General features: G+C 27.1%; 1 protein-coding gene across 2 annotated transcripts; it reads left to right on the top strand.

The window, feature by feature from the left end:
- Positions 1-2,592: 2,592 nt before the first annotated feature.
- LOC112692911 (transcription intermediary factor 1-alpha-like) lies at positions 2,593-5,634 on the top strand. Of its 2 annotated transcripts, XM_025567733.1 has the most exons (6): positions 2,593-2,677; positions 2,749-2,901; positions 4,242-4,401; positions 4,500-4,671; positions 4,744-4,887; positions 5,247-5,634. In XM_025567733.1, the coding sequence occupies exons 3-6, from the start codon at positions 4,244-4,246 to the stop codon at positions 5,334-5,336; spliced, it is 564 nt and encodes a 187-aa protein (XP_025423518.1). In that variant the 5' UTR covers positions 2,593-2,677; positions 2,749-2,901; positions 4,242-4,243; the 3' UTR covers positions 5,337-5,634. The 2 variants fall into 2 exon arrangements, with proteins under 2 accessions (XP_025423518.1, XP_025423519.1); XM_025567734.1 differs by lacking the exons at positions 2,593-2,677; positions 2,749-2,901 and adding an exon at positions 3,917-4,161.
- The last annotated feature ends 12,500 nt before the right edge of the window (positions 5,635-18,134 follow it).

Genomic DNA, 18,134 nt, shown 5'->3' with positions numbered 1-18,134 from the left:
CGTTTTTTGTCTCTAGACGCTTGTCTATTTACGCTGGTTTCGTCATTTAAAGATAAGTCCCTATTGAACAAGGTAAAAATATATTCGACGATTAAAAGAAACTCTTCGTGCAATAAATAATTCAAAAAGTATTCGACTTACAGATACTCACACGATATCACGCGATCGATGTCTCGTATTAATGAAAGTGGGTGAAATTGACCTCGGGACGGTTGACAGTCTACATGCGCGAAAGCGGTTTGTTCTCTTTTGAAAAGAGATATAGGTATATATGGTTTCTTCTGATATTATTTTATAAGATATATAAGAAGAAAAATTAACATGAATTAATTACTAATATGAACAATTAATTACTTGTTATTTTAAAGAAAAAATGTTTTAGTCTACTAAAAATTTTTTTAAAAAAATATTGCAAAAATCCAAAAAAAATCGAAATAGCACTTATACTCCGAAATATGCAAATTATGCATGTTTATGAGCTGATAATTTTTATACAAACGTGATCGTTACAGCTGATACGGATATATCAGGGCTTATTTTGCCCTATATTTTATTATACATTACATTATGATTTATCAACAAAGTAAAAAGGAAATTTACTAAAAAATATTAAAAAAAGTGAACACTTTGAACAAGAATGCAAATTGTTTTATATATTTTAAATACATCACATTTTAAATAATTTCACATAGAAGCTACACATTTTATCATTTTTAACTATAATTTGACAGTATATTTTGAGATCATAGTTCTATTTTGATAGGCTTATTTAAACAAAATGCGTAGTTGATAAAAATCCTTAGAATAATCCCTAGGATATATAGTACTAAATTGATATAAGTATATTAAGCTTTTAAGTATAAACTATAAAAAGATTAAGTATAATTTATTTGACAATGATATTCTGTATATTTCGATTTCACAAAAAGTTATCCATTTAATGCAAAAATTAAATAAATTCACATAAATAAAATTACATCAAGTGTAAAATATGGGTTTCCATTTCATTAAACGGATAAAATAAATGTGTATTTCATGAATCTAAAACCGACTTACACGATATGTTAGAAGTTCATAAAATTGATATCTCTTTCGTGAAAATCACGGTTACACAAAAGGGATGCGATATATACATACAGCGCGCTCTAGCGCACATTATACTGTACTACGTGTTATGTTCGTTGTAACGCTTGCATCTCGCAATATACAAACATTTTGATCCTTCAGTAGCACATTCGTTTGATAAATTATGCGAAGCTCTATGAACCTTATATTTACACAACGGGTCATTATGCGTGTTGGGTTATTCAAATTATTAGATTTTAAAAAATGACTACTCCACAAGATAGCGCTTGGATATTGCTAAAATTTACAATGAACAATCATAAAAGTTTAGATAACAATTATAATGAAACAAATGCAAATCCTACGAAAAATTAAAACTTAAATTTTTTGTTAATTTAAAATCCAAAACCTTAATATAATTTTTTTTTTAACTGGGTAGAAATCAAAACCAAAATTTTAGTACTTAAAGAACCATCAAAATCTGTATATTTTTTTTTCTAAGAATCGAACCGGAACCGGAACCATAAAATGCAATCTTTGGTTTCAGTTTTTAACAAAAACATTGACTTTGATTTTAAAGTTTTCTTGGTTTAAATGTTTTTCTTGTAATAAAACATAAGTTGGTAGACCTTACCGATTTCGTTAGTAACATCATCCAGTGGCAAAAATCATCCAGGATAATCCTCTTCATTTCACGATTTCACACTAAAAACCGTACAAGTACTTTTTACGACAAGCGTCTAGAGACAAAAAACGCCAAATGGCTGCTGGATGGCGGCCTTATGCTCTTATCAATCGTACCTCCTTATCTTCAAAAATATTTATCAGTATTATCACAGAATACTTTTACTATGTGATATTATCTAAAGAGATTTTGAAATATTAAATATTAACAAACATTCATAGTTCATAAAAATAATTATTAGTAATTCAAATTTTAATGTAAATACTTATAAATTATAATAAATTTAATGTTCAATACTTCAACTATTTCATAATCTTTTTTTTTTTTGTTATTAATTTATTTTATTATACAATCTGTAAATATATTATTTTTACAATAAGTACAAGTATTGTAAAGACAGAAATAGAATACAAATAAAATAAAATAAAAAGGAACTGATGACTTGAACGAAGAATTCATCCAGCGATGGAACTTGACTGCTGAGACTAGATAAGTTTGAGATTAGAGGATTTCGGTGGTCGAAGAGATTTTAATGGAATCGTTTTGGCTACGTGTTGTACTGTTGGAATATAGAGAGGTCATTATGGAGTGTGTATTGTGTATACCTATTATTTTGTAATTATTATTGAAGTATTGAATATTGAATTTATTATAATTTACAACTATTTACATTAAAATTTGAATCACTAATAATTATTTTTATGAACTATGAATGTTTGTTAATATTTAATATTTCATAATTTCTTGAGACAATATCACATAATAAAAGTATTCTGTGATAATACTGATAAATGTTTTTGAAGATAAGAGGTACGATTGATAAGAGCATATGGCCGCCATCTTGCAGCCATTCGGCGTTTTCTGTCTCTAGACGCTTGTCTATTTACGTTGGTTTCGGCATTTAAAGATAAGTCCCTATTGAACAAGGTAAAAATATATTCGACGATTAAAAGAAACTCTTCGTGCAATAAATAATTCAAAAAGTATTCGACTTACAGATACTCACATCAAGATTATATAGAAAATTGGAATATGTCATGACTATTTAAGATTGCAGTGCATCACTATTACTGATCGTCGAAAGCAAACTACGGATTTCGCCCACCGACATTTTTTCCGCCATTTTCTCGTGTACGCATCTATTGTTAAAGGTTGGTTCTTGTCTATATTTTATTTTTTACATTTTTATGTGTTTAAATGTTGTAATATTCAAGCGCATTCACTCTCTTGCGTTTCCCTGAGAGTTATGTAGATATTACAATTATCCAATCATTGAATGTATTCGTAAGGAATGATAAAAAATTATAAAAGACTTGTAATAAAAAATTTAATTAAAAATTATTTAACAGTTGATACTCGTTAATTAATATATAAATAAACAAACAAATAGTTTATAAATATAAATAAATTAATTAATAAAAGATTAATCTCGAGTATTATTATCGTCGATGAATTTTTAATTTGAAATTGATCGCACTTGACAAATATAATAATACTCGAGGATAAGTTTTAGTTTAGTTCTACATATAAGCTATTTGTTTATTTATTTATACTCGTATATTGATAAAAAGTCATATCTATTGGTATCTACCAAGGTTATCCACACTGGTTACTTACCTAAGTTTTTTTTAAATTTATCCATGCTAGAGTATTCTTTTACAAATGTCAAGTAATATTTGATATTATCTATGTATGATTATATATTTATTGTAATCAAATGATTCAAAATTTTAACATCAAACAGTTACAAATACAAATTGTTTTCATAAAATCATATTTTATATTTCGAGTTATCATCAAAATGAATTCAGATTTTATAAATGGATTTATTGTACTCTTTCAGAAAAAATCCTTGAGGATGGTTAGAGACATAGTTGTTGCTACGTCGTTATTGTCATCAGTGGCGAGTGGGGCTAAACGGTTTGGTGAAACATAGACTTTGTTTTTTTTGTTATTTTGAGCTGGTGAAATTGACGAGGCTGACAAATTTTGTTTTAAAAGTATCGGTGTACACAGCGAGGCGAGACGGGTATTCTGTGCGTTATTCATCGTTATGATATTATTATTATTATTAGTTGGAACTGATAGTCAATAATGAGCGCGCATAACGATAACGAAGCAAATATGATACTATATAGTGTATGTACCTATGTTCATGATGAACGTTACGGCCGAACTGTGGTTTGAGAGATAATTTAAGTGAACCGTTTAAGACTCATTTTTGACTCATCTAGTACAATATATATATGTATATATAATATAATTTACGACATGGATTAATACCATTTACTTTTTAGATACTCGTATATTTCAGGTTTAATCTTCAGTCTCTCTTCAGATTGATTTAGAAGTTTATGAAATTACAAACCTTTACCATTGTTATGCTATAACAACATAATTACACTATATTGGTCATTATTTAAAACATTTTTTTTGTTTTCTTATATATTTATTGATTGAAATATTTATCACTCTTGTATTTTGATTTTAGCCATGGCTAGTGCAGGTAGTTCAAAATCTAATACAATTGTAAAATGTTGCTGCTGCCATGATTTATGTTGGAATTTTGATAAAGATATAGTCCGGTGTTCATGTTGTCAAAGAATTTACCACAAATCATGCTACTATCCAACTCTGTTAAATGTTGATACGTAAGTATTTGTTTAAATAAATATACCAGTATTTAATTTTCTAAAATATATTTATATAATTCAATACACCTGTATATTTATTTATTTTATAATTTTAGTTCATTTATTTGTATTATGTGTGAGGACATTAAGAAGTATTCTAAAAATGTCCAAAATATAAATATTTCATTTGGATTCAATGAAAAAAAAATAATTACTCGAATATTAATGGAACTATATTGTAAATCTGAAAACATAGAGTTAGTGAAAGAATGCCCCAATCCCCAAATGGCAAGTAGAAAGACCAATATTAATGTGACAAAAGGTAACTTTTTCTAACTAGATTATTTTTTTATGTTTTAGCATCCAATGTATTATAAAAAAATAAGCCAACCCATGTCATTAGGAAATATCAGGCGATTCTTGGAACAAAATAGATATGATAAAGTGAAATATGTTATATGGGATTTGTCAAAAATATTTGGAAATGTAATGATTTATTTGTCAGTAAGTATCTATAGTAAAAATATTAAACATGTAATATTAGATTTATGGTAGAACCTCTATTATCTGCCATTCTCTTATCTGTCAATATTGGTTTCATGTTATTCTTCGTCTAAACATTATTGTGTATTATTAATATTATATTAAATAAGAAAAAAATTAAAGGTTCTTATGAGCTAAAATACCTAGGTACTAATTATTATACTTCATCCAACTATTACATAGAATGTAATAATTTCTAATTTTTTTTCATTTACCTGTCATTCACTTTATCCTGTTACTGACTAATGATTGAAGTTCCACTGAATTGTACAAATTAATATTTATACATTATTTTTAGTGTAATATTTTTATATTTCCAGCCAAGTGATCCGTATTATAAGATAGCAAATGAACTTAATGATTATTTGTTCAAAATGGTAGAGAAATGGTTACCTAATCTTGAACTCTGAACTTTATAGAAAACATTGGTTTGTAAAAATTATTTATTTATTGTAATATATTATTTTTGAGGCCGGATTAAGCACCTATTGGGCCCCGGGGCTGAAATTTTATATGGGCCCTTTTGACAAAACATGCACTAATTTGGGTATTAAACTACCGCCTCGGCTAGATCCCCCCCTCCCTTTAATCCGGCCTTGATTATTATACTATTTATTTAAAATTTTAAGCGAGAAGCAAAATAAATAAAATTATTTTTAAATCACAAATATTACTTCCTGATATCAAATGTGCATGTACATTTTTACATTAATGTTACAACTCACAGTTAATACTGTTAAAAATTAGACTGAAATAATTAGTATTATAATGATTATGAATTATATTTCAGTATTTTTGAAAGTATTTTTCAACATATGTTGCTTTGTGATTAATAAAAAAAATTACTTGATAGTTTTATTAGTAAAATTGTATTTTAATGTTAATTGTAAATATGATCATATCATCTGAAATGTACATAGTTTTTATGTATTTAAAATGTATTTAAAATATGTAATTAAATTGATTTAACTTAATTTATAATTTTGCTAATGAACAAATTTTAAATGTTGTATTTATTACTTGAAAATTTGGAAAATCTTACTAAATCTTTTTTTTTTTTTTTGCTAAATATTCATCAAATCATATGTTTCACATATTAATTTATTGGAAACATATATAATATGTATACAATTTCTATTAAATTCATCTGTGTAAAAATTTAATTAAAATAAAATGTATATTAAATTATTGTAATTATTTTTAATTTATTACCTCAATTAAAAAAAAAAAAATACTCTATTCTTTTTCCAAAACTTATATTAGTTCTTTTAATAATTCTATCTGTGTACCAACATTTTAATCTAATTTATTTATACATGATATAAAGTTTAATAATTTTTCAATTACTTAATATTACATTTGAAATTATGATAATAATAATAATTTACATGATTAAACCAAAATTTTTTAATAATTACAAATTAGTTATTTTAGATTTAAACTACCATAAAATTAAAACACTGAAATTAATAAGTTTTTTTTTTTAATTTGTACTGGTGAATGGCGTGGTGATGGTTGTCTATATTTTGATACATGTGGATTTTTAAATTTATACATGGATATAACTATATGGGTAACACTATAAAATGTAAGGATACTTCGTATAAGCAACTTAAGGTGCATTAAAGTGAGTTTGAAAACAGTACAAGTATTTCGTTATTCTTATGTATATGATTTTTTTTATGCATATAAAATATATTTAATATAATATAATATACTGAATAATAATTAATATGATTCCGGGTGTCATTTCTACATTTCTTTAGAACCGAAAGCCAAGAACAAAAATAATATTTTCTATGATAAAAAAAAATAAAAAAATAATTCAACTAATAAAACCCTTTTATAATAAGAGAAAAATCGTTAGGTTAGACTAGATTCTTTGTGAAAAACCAATGCACTTCTTTATTGGTCATTAGTAGGGCAGAGGACTTGTAGCTCCAAAAAAAGCTCTAAATATGCAAGCACTTATGCATATAAAAATCCCATAATATGGACTTAAAAATTTTCTAGCCTTTTTATTTAAAAGTATTAATAAAATAAATAGTGTTTAAAACAAGTCAGAACAATTACATCATTTAAATATATTACTCGCGTATATAAAAGCCAAATAAATTGTACTTTGCCCTATTTTTTTCAGCAATAAGATGAAGTCCGTGCACAATACAAGTAACGTGAATAACTTTAGAATAGAATATTTTTATTGATTTCCCGGTTTTCACCATATAAGGCACCTCATCAATTAAAAACAGTAGGACGTCGTCGTGGCGCACTTCTTCTGGCCACAATAGATGCATTGAATTATCAAATAATTTCACAATAGTCGATTGATTAGCTTTGGTCAGTACTTCGGAATTCAATAAAAATGCTTGGCCTGGACCATCGGTTTCAAAAGTACCGATTACTCCGTTTGCAATGTATCGACCTATTGAGTCGGTGGTCTCATCTATTGATATCCAGATCTTTTTACCAGTGATAGCATTTTTAATTTTATTCATAGTTTCAGAATACATTTCATCGACATAGCCTTTGCGTAATGTACTAATGACCGGAATTTGTTTCTCCGTATATTTTTCCAAAAACTGTTTGAATTGAACGTTACCTAGCTTATTAAGAGGTATGTTGGTTGATAGAATTGCAGAATATAAGTCTTTATTAAAATATGATTTTTTTAGAATTACTCACCAATTGTACTTTTCCCAATTAAAGTACATTTTGGTTTTTTTCTTTACGTTTGATGGAATTTTTGTGTTTGTCTGTATTAATGTGTTGCGTAACATTAAACCGTTTTTCACTCTTTACTTTAACCTCACAATAGTTACAGTACAGGACTTTACCATTGGTCGAAAACGTACGGGCACCAAACTCAGACACAAAACATTTTAACCGACTACTTAAATGCTGTTTATTTTTCGGCATTTTATTACAAATTAAAATGTTCAAAGAAATTTATAATACAGCTAATAATAAGTCGGCACGGTAACACGAATATACATTCCGCAGAACTGACCGAGACTAAATACTAAAATATTGAGTATTGTCTTGTATAAAAAACGTTTAATAAATCAATCCTAATCGAATAAAAGCCCACATGGTGCGTACACGACTGTGGTGGTGATGCGTAGGTGTAGTGTACGACGTTAGATCATTATCACTTTTAGGAAAAATGTGTGCCCGCGGACAGTCAAAAACCATATTATTAGACAACAATTAAAAATAAATAAATTTCATCCAAATATTTTGACTGTATTGTTTGAAATAAAAATGTCACTTTGGAAAAAATCGATTTAAGTTAAATATGTCTCAAAAAGTATAAAATAGCGTATAAAAGTGTAAAATATGCCCTAAAAACAAAAAGTACTCAAAATATACATTTATATGCAAAATACAATTTCAAAACTAGCTTTGTGAAAGCATGGAACGTACTCTGCTATTCTTGTGACTATACAAAACAAATATGCAAATGTTTCAAGTCTTCTGCCTTAGTCATAATACAGTAAATAATGACCTAGGTTAAACCAATTTCCAACAAACCTTAACATTTTTATAGTTTGGAAACAATTGTTATATATTTTGAGCGACGCTAATGTATCTTATGGTAATCTTATGGTTTTACTATGATATTAATTTATTTTTATTTTAATTTTTTTGTAAACACTTTATTAGATAGAAATACTGTTCCAAAAACTTCATCTAGTAAATTTTTTTGATTCAAAATCGGCCTGCGGTGATACTAGTAACCAGTGGCGTAGCCAGGAATTATCTAAGGGGGGTTTATGTTTTTGTACATCACTAAAATATATTGCCCCGGTATGGTAAAACTGTAAATGGTCTACTGAGTTGTACGTAAATAGAATAATATATCCTTGATAAGACGAATAATGATACCTATTTGTGAACGTTATTATTATTTATAATAATAGTACAAAGTACACATTTATTGAATAATATAGATACATAGGTAAAAGTATAAAAAAAAAATCATTATTAAATTTTAATATAAGTATTAATATAAATTAAAAATATTTATATAATATTAACATTTACATTCTAAGTTAGGTATAATAAATAAGTTATAGCAATCTTATTTTTCTTGAGATTTTAGCAAAGTTATCAAGAACTTCATCTGTAGTTAAGACTATTTCACGATGAATATTTAGTAATGCTAAACTATTTAGTCGATTTCCTCCAGTAGTATTTCTGAGGTATGTTCTAAGTCTTTAAGGTAGAAAATGACCTTTCACTGCTTGTTGTAGTTACGGGAAGTGTAGCTAGTATTTGCAGAAGTTTATAAGTCTATGGAAAAATGAGTGAATTACATGTTATAAGAACTTCCTATACATTTTTTGGTTTTTATGCTTAAACAAACTTTTGTGTCCATGTTAATACTTCTCCAATTACTGAATTAGTACTAGATTTAAATCTTCACTGTACTTTTTTGCAAACTTTTATTGTTTTTTTCTTTATCTGGCAAATTATTGTTTGGCAAGAGACACCAAAAATAGGCGATCAGTTATTTATGTACAATGAACCAATGAACTTCAAAGCATGAAGTTGTTTAATAAAGTTATCTAAAAATGGAATGAACAATGATATTTTATGGTAATCGTCGTTTGGGCAGGTAGGTTTTACATTAAAACGATTTTTCTGTATGTTTGTAACACGAGGTAAAGTTATTTCAATATCAAGTGACATATATTTTTTTTTCATTTCCATTAATATTTTTTTAAATTCTTCGTCAGCATTATTTCTAATATTTTTTAACACATTAAAAACATTATCTGACAATTATATGGCTTCAACTAAATCAATATTTTGATATTGAAGAAGTTTACTGAGAGGTAAACTTATACTAAATACTTTTGCTAGTAGATATGTTGCTGATTGAGTAGATATGAGTTGATAAATTTCTGATGACGAATCTCTGTCTGACCATGTAGAAATAATGGATAATCCATCAACAACTACATCAAATAACTCCATAAAAGTAATTATGGAGTCATGCCGATCGAACCATCTTGTCGAACAAAGTAATTTTAATTTTGTAATCTGAGATCCAGAACAAATACGTTTTACTGATTCTAACATTACGTTTTGTCGTTTAGGGTATTTAAAAAACACGCATACTTCATGTATGGTGCCAGTACACTTTCGTATGGACTGAATATTACACGATCAGATATTGCTAAATTTAAACAATGTGAGGTGCAATGAATGTAGTGAGCAAATGAATATTTTTGCAATAGTTTTTGATTTGATTTTCTGACTATGTATAGTATCCGTAGTAATTACTAATTAGTAAAAACTCAACAGTAAACATTTAATAAGCCAACAAACTAGTAGACTACTTCAGTAGAAAACACTCAATACTTAAAGATATAACGTCTCTAACTCTCAGCAGCACAGTGTTATCACTGCGAAACTGTATCATATGATTACAACTAATGAGTTATCACTGGATTCTACTATCAACACTGATATCGATAGATATGCGACAATAGTACTACACGATATAAAGCCACTTGCTCGCGAAAAATCCATTATAAATTACTGATTATTTAAAATAATTCTCATAATATATAAATCATAGATCATAAAGTCAACTGCATTAATTAAAAAAAAAAAAACAAAATAAAACTCTTTACCCCGAGCTAGAGGGTATCCACACTGGTGGACCATGGTGGAACGCCATTTCACGTTATGTTCCTTATATTATCATATTTACTTATTGTATTGTATATAAATATTATGGATTGTAAATATTCTATTTTATTAAATAAAAAAAAAGAATCAATAAAAAGAAAAAAAAAAGATCATTAAGACATTGATAGGACAATAACATCCTTCCTTTTTTTAGGTCAAATGGGGGGGGGGGGGGTTGAACCCCTAACATCCCTGGCTACGATACTGCTAGTGATGGTTAATTTTTCTAAAATCTCAATAATTTTTCAATGCGTGAGTAAAAATAATCGAAAAACCGAATAAAAACGCACTGTAAACAAGACTTTCACTTGTCAGATTTTAGTTTCTTAGTCAAAACTCTAAAAGTCAAAAATAATGTGATTAGAATTTTGAAACTTTTACTTTATATCAAAGACATTCTTTTTTTTATACTTAACAAAGTTTCTAAAAAAAGTTATGCAATTTTGGTTCAAATATGAAACATTAAAAATACCTCGTATTTTGAAAGTTCTAATGTAATAAAATAACGTTTTTAATTTTGGACATTAAGACTTAAAAATTTAAAATTACCTTACTCCAATATTTACCTAACGATACTGAAAAAATTTCAAAAATCATAACTCCGAATTATATTTCACAAGAAATTTAAATTTTTTCTCATCAAGAATTTACTGTTTTTATATACATTTTCAACTTTAAATGTTTATTAAAATAAATTAACCTTTCCAATCATAATTAAAGTTTGTTCACAGATAGAATAAGATATTTTGAATGCTTGGCTAAAGTTTTTTTACTTCGTCAAACAAGAAAATTTTATACAAGTTAATAAAAAAAAAAAAAAAAACGACAATTAGATTAAAAATGGTAATTTATGTAAACGATATATTTTTAATTGAAGCTTTGATCAGAATCTTATTATTAAAGAAATGAGTTATCATAGGTTACCGAGAACCGAAGGGACGATTGACAAACTTTTACCACCATTATCTTACCGTTTTTATCATTATGGTTATGTATAAGTTATATAGTATGACTATATTATTTTTAATGTAATTAAAAGGTTGTAAAACATTAATCCAAAGTATTTCAATTAAAAAAAACTATTTAGAAGATCTAAAATTTACCAGTTTACCAGTACCTTTTCCCCATTTCTAATCAGTAAAATTAATGAATGAAACTTAGCGTGGGGCTTACTATCTAAAAGTTTGAGCGTAGGGGAAAAAACAATGCTAATGTTACATAATTATCACTTCTCACAGAATTTAAAAATACGTTCCATGGCGTCATAGGGGAATTTTTAGCCTTCCTGGTTAATTGTTCACCCATTGTCTACCTTTTTAATACCGTCTAAATACAGTAGAATGTCGGTAATTCGGCCGTTTGATAATCCGATACGTCCAGTAATCCGGTTGTATTAACCTATACGTACCAATATGTATTTATATATAAATCTACTATCGTAAAGGATAAACCATTAGATTAATCTAAGTAATAACAGATTAAATCCGAATAAACCTATTTGATATTTCATTTTTATTCAGTTAACGGTGAAGTGTGGTGCATGTTCATTGTGGGCCGGTTAGATGTTGCAACCACGAAAACATACTACTATAATATTAGTCGAGAAACTAGAAATTTTAAATAAATTAGAAAACGGTGACAAATTAGTAAACGAATTTGGAGTAGGCCGTGCTATAATATATTATATAAGAAAAAAACACGATTACTTTTTTTCAAAAATAACGAAAGTTGGATAAGTATGCGCAAAACGTTTTTTAAAACCTGTTCCATCAAAAAATTAATTGCACAGCAAGTATGTATTATTTATATGTCATAATAAAATACAATAAGATTATTCATTTTTTAATACAAATAAAAATGTAAAATTCAATAAGTAAAAATACGTTTTAATGTGTTCACATCACCCACTCCCTTTAAAACTACAGAGTGTCCTCGTATAATAAGTTTTTTTCTAACATGCACCCCGGCGAGTCAAACTTATGGAAAGAAACTAAAAGACTACTCAATCAAGAAATTAACATCATCCCTCCTCTCCGCACAGACTCAAATCTAGTTATATCTGACATTGATAAATGCAACGTGTTCTCAGATATTCTGCAGCTCACCTTCTCGCATAACCATTTAGGTAATCTCAACAACGATTCTAGAGTTAAGCATGCACTGGAGCAACCTGACTACTCAGTCCAAAAATGTATTGGTTATGTAACTCCAAACGAAGTTAAGAAAATTACCAAGAATCTTCCTAATAAAAAAGCACCTGGTCACGACAAAATTACGAATCTCATGTTTAAAAAATTACCTTCAAAAGGATTCGACCTGCTATCTACCTTATTTAATTCACTGCTACGTCTTGGTTATTTCCCTGTTAAATGGAAAATAGCAACGATAATTCTTATAAAGAAACCTGGTAAAGACAAGACCAATCTTGATAGCTACAGGCCTATTAGCCTCCTAACATCCTTATCAAAAATTTTTGAAAAAGTCATACACATCAGGCTCCTTGATTATTTGAATATCACAGACGCTATTCCAAAATTCCAGTTTGGTTTCAAATCCAACCACTCTACCGTTCAACAACTTCTAAGGATCACGGAACACATCAACTTTGCGTTTGAAATGCACTGTCACACTGGCACAATATTTATTGATATTTCAAAGGCGTTTGACAAAGTGTGGCATGAAGGCCTCTTTTTTAAGCTACGTAACATTAATACTCCAACATATCTTTTTAATATAATTCGTTCTTTCCTCTCAAATAGACAATACTCAGAATTAACGACAGTGCCTCTAACCTTAAGTCTATTTATGCTGGTGTACCCCAAGGTTCAAAACTTGGCCCTATTTTATTCAACCTTTACGTTTCCGACATCCCTCAATCACCACGCACACAAATTGCTCTCTTCGCTGATGATACAACCATCTTCACGGAATCACGCAACATCGAAGCAATATCCTCAAATCTACAAGATCACTTAAATACCCTCTCACACTGGTGTCAAAACTGGAGGATCAAAATCAACGCCTCGAAGAGCATAGGTGTTATTTTTAGTCTACGTCGCTATACTACTCCCCACAACTAAAATTTGACAACGAAAATATACCCTGGCAACCGACGGTTAAATACCTCGGTGTAACTCTTGACAAACGACCCACGTGGCGGCCACACATTTTATCCAAAGCCCAGCAAGCATACCAGCGCATCTCAATGCTCTATCCCATCCTGAACAAAAATTCAACTATTCAAAAAAAATGCTCTCTCTTAATTTTTAAACAAATTATACGGCCAATTCTTACTTACGCTTGCCCGGTATGGGGTAACTGTGCATCCTCGCACATCAAAAAAATTCAAACTGTTCAAAACAAAGTTCTAAGAATAATTTCAAATGCTCCGTGGTTTGTCAGAAATGCAAATCTCCACAAAGATTTTCAAATTCAAGATATACAAGCTCATATTAAAACATTAGCTAAGAATTTCCACTGCTCTCTTCCAAACTCATCAGGTGCAATTCACTACAACCTCCTCACCCACCCAACTCATTGTAGATTAAAACGTGGTCGTCCCCACGACCTCCTACACTATGCCACCTCCCAACATTCAAATCTTCATGCGCTTCTTCCAAATCACTAAGACTATTGTTACTATAGCTACTATTGTAAATATGTAAAATCAGAATATTATTGTTATTATTATAATTGTTAATATTATCCTTAGTATTTAAAAATATTTTAATTTTAATTATCATGTTATAATGTTAAAACTATTATTATTATTACAAATATCCCTAGATTTAGATAGCCTTAGGCTAGGAATGTCTTATGTTTAATTAAAAAAAAAAAAAAAACATCACCCACTAATCTGTCGTTTTCGTTAATCCGGCAGTAGCGTGGTCTGATATGTGTCGATTTACCGAGATTCTACTGCAATTAAACGTTATCGTATAAATTAGAGTTTGAAGGAAAACACGTGGAAATTATTTTAAATTTTATGCTCTATATCTTCGATATCATTTAGTGTTGTAATTTTAAAAAACAACATTTTTTTTTTTAGATCTATATTAATCTAACAGAATTAGTAATTAATGTTTTAATTACAAAGTAATTAGTAACACTAATCAACTTTTTATGTAAAAACTATTCATTTTATTACATAATTGTACTGCCATTATGACTGATAAATGTCGAATTTAAATGACTTTGATGCAATCATTTTTAATGATGATTTATAATGTCTATCGATAAAATTAAGTCGATACACTCTGATGTATGATTGATGAAAGGAAAAGTAAAATAAATTAACGATTAATACTAGTATGAATATTATGTCATAATAATAAATCAGTCTGAAAGAAAAATTAAAATACATTATTTATAGGTCAATTTTCACGAGTGTAATGAAAGTGTTCGGTAGGTTAGTAATTTTTAATGAAATATTAATAACGACATGACCTAGTTGATAATTTTTTTATTTGCATATCTTTAAGCTTACATAAAGAAGATTCTAAATTAGCAACAATAAAAGTATTTGTTTACCACAACTAACTTCTATAATTTCTAATTTAATTTTACTTTCAACTATATGAAACATAATACAATTTACTGTTATAAATAACTTGATACAATGGACGGGCTAAGAAGATCATTTTTAATCCATAATATTGGTTTCCAAAATACGTCTTGCGTTACTTGATAAAAATGTAGATTAAAAAGAGCTCGATTAATTCAGAAGGTGGTAAATTAATTTCAATTTCTTTAAAAATGTACATTACATTACTTATCGATTTTACTAGAAACTTAGAAAGAGAAACTTGGAAAGAGTATACAATTCTGATTTATTCTGTATTTACTTAAAAGATATTCACTAAAAATTAAAGTAATAATGTTAAGCTGAGTATGTTAACTTATAAGTCATAAACTAAATCACATTTTTATTTATAGAATTTTTTCTCCATTTTTCACAATTAATTAATGTACGAAAAAATGTAGGGAAATTAAAAACAATAACCCAACAAGTATTGACTAAAACAGATTGATTACGTTTTTATGTTTTTTTATTATGTTTTTATTATGTTTTATTTTAATTCAGTGAATTAAATAATAATTATTGTGATGCTTAATCTACGTGAGTATAAATATACAATGATACAGATCGACTAACTGTTGATACATTAATCCTGAATTTTTACGCGATTGAATTGTCTACTTTACTATTGACACAGCTGTAGAAACATGTACTAAAAAATGTTAAATACATACTATTCAATATAATATTTTATTTTAATATATAGATTATATTTACAAGATTATAAATGGTAATTTATAGTAAAAAAAACTTGGAATGACAAATAATTCTCAGGTCCAGAAAATGTATTTAAAATTATGTTTTCTTTCATAAAATATTTGTATTAAAAATTGTTAAATATGCAAAATATGCAACTACAAATTTTAAATATATTCATATAACTATGAAACAAATTTCTGTATGACTTAGCAATGTTTTGAATGATTATTGAAAATCATGCAAATTCCTAGAAGTCCCAACCATAATTATTATTATTTTATCTACTTGAAACATGGTAAAAAAATTAATATTGCACTTAGTTTTAACTAAAGGTTAGAATATTTTATTTTATAAAAAGTTAAAATTATGTTACTTAAGTGCTTACAGTAAAAATATTACATTTATTTAGCCCAATTATTTATTAGGTACAAGTTCATTCCTATATAAATTTACATTATCACTTTACTAAAATGAAATTACATAAATATTTTTAGTTACTTATTTGAAAAATGTAATTAAATATTTGACAAAAATGGAAAAATTTGAAATTTTCTGTACTAGATGTTTTCATTCTTATGCTTTATAATAAGCACGCACTAAGCCATTGATACTGTATAATTAAATAATAGAATAGTTTTGTAATAAGCATTTTTTATATTAAGTACCTACCTACAATACTATAACTATTCTATGATATTTTATCATACATTTTATTTCCACTTAATAATACTTGAAAATACAATTTTTAATTAGACCTGATTTTCACATGCTTATTTGGTAATTATATTTAATTTTTTACTCATAACCCATTCCAAAAATTTTAGACATAATATTTAATTTATATAGGTATATAAATTTAAAAATTTACATTAAATATTAATAAAGTATTTATGTAATTACGGAATAAGAAATACGCTCAGTATTATTAATACATTTAGATTATTTCTGTGGTAGTTTATTAATTAAATAATGTATATAATTTTATATACTGCTACAGTATTTTGCAGTTTCTTTCAATTTTTTTTTTCGTTCTTTAGCAACCCTTTCTTTTCTTTACAGTTTTAGTATTATCCATAATTATTAATATTAAACTTTGTGTAGACAATTTTAAAATGAACAATAATATAACACAAAAGTAGTCAGTATGTTGTATTCACGATTATAGATATACAGGTTGCTCAACGAGTTATGTATGTTACATACAAGGCAGAAGTGACCACGGGATTGGAGGGTCTGTCTGTACGCAGTCGATAAGATCAACACCGCCGTTATCATTTTGTTGTTATCATAAATATAATTTTATCATCAATTATAAATTTATAATAAATTCATTACATTATTTTATTTGTTACAATGTAATATCAAGATAAAAATTACACAGATCTTTAGATTTGTGATGAGATCTATTTACATATTAAAAATAAATGTGCTGTTTGATTAAAAATGGACAGCCTATAAATTTAATCGATAACTCTTCACGTTCAAGCAAAAATCTGTACTTAGATTTTTCTCCTGTCATGCAATACATTTTAAAATTATTGGTTCATATTTTAAAAATTCAATAAATAAGTATCTCTAAACATTCATACTTATTTTAATAAATTACCTTCATATTTCATCGACTTTGTCACAACATAGCCAAAACCTAATAATAAACGTGTGATAAATAAATTTAAATCATTATTTTCTCCTTGAAAAGAAATATTAATCACTATGTATGAATTGTTTAGGATATGTTCTAGACTGTTGAAATATCTAGTATCTTCCATTTTAATAAAAATAATAATTTAAAAAATAATATCAAAGATAATTAAAAAAAAAAACTATAATAAATTATTTAATCAAAAAACTAAGAATTTCATTAAATTTGTGTGTATGTCATATTGGTACAAATAATAATAAAGTGAAATAACCCATTCATATCAAGTTATCTTCACTTATATATATAAATATATATATTAGGTATTCTTTGTTTTTTGGTACACAGCTACACTGACTACACAATAATTATTTAATCAACTCGGATAATCAAAAATAGTTTAAAAGCGTTAGAAGTTTTTAAAGTGTTTTAATTAAAGAGATAACTAATGTATTCTTTAGGCACCTATTTTTAAATTTTTTATAGTACTACTATTACTCAACTATTAATTTTAATTGCAGGTCACATCAATGTTCCTATACCTACCTATTCTTATATTAAACAATTAAGCACGTCTAAATTATAAAT

The sequence above is a fragment of the Sipha flava genome, unplaced genomic scaffold (assembly GCF_003268045.1).
Source record: "Sipha flava isolate LNK unplaced genomic scaffold, YSA_version1 78_pilon_pilon, whole genome shotgun sequence".
Classification (NCBI taxonomy): domain Eukaryota; kingdom Metazoa; phylum Arthropoda; class Insecta; order Hemiptera; family Aphididae; genus Sipha; species Sipha flava.
This window is presented reverse-complemented; position numbering and strand designations above follow the sequence as displayed.

Bases quoted from the DNA above. Each gene is read 5' to 3' on its own strand.
- LOC112692911 (XM_025567733.1), top strand. From the start codon at position 4,244: ATGGCTAGTGCAGGTAGTTCAAAATCTAATACAATTGTAAAATGTTGC. The intron at 4,402-4,499 runs GTAAGTATTTGT...TTATAATTTTAG, and splicing joins ACTCTGTTAAATGTTGATAC to TTCATTTATTTGTATTATGT. The intron at 4,672-4,743 runs GCAAGTAGAAAG...TTTATGTTTTAG, and splicing joins AATGCCCCAATCCCCAAATG to CATCCAATGTATTATAAAAA.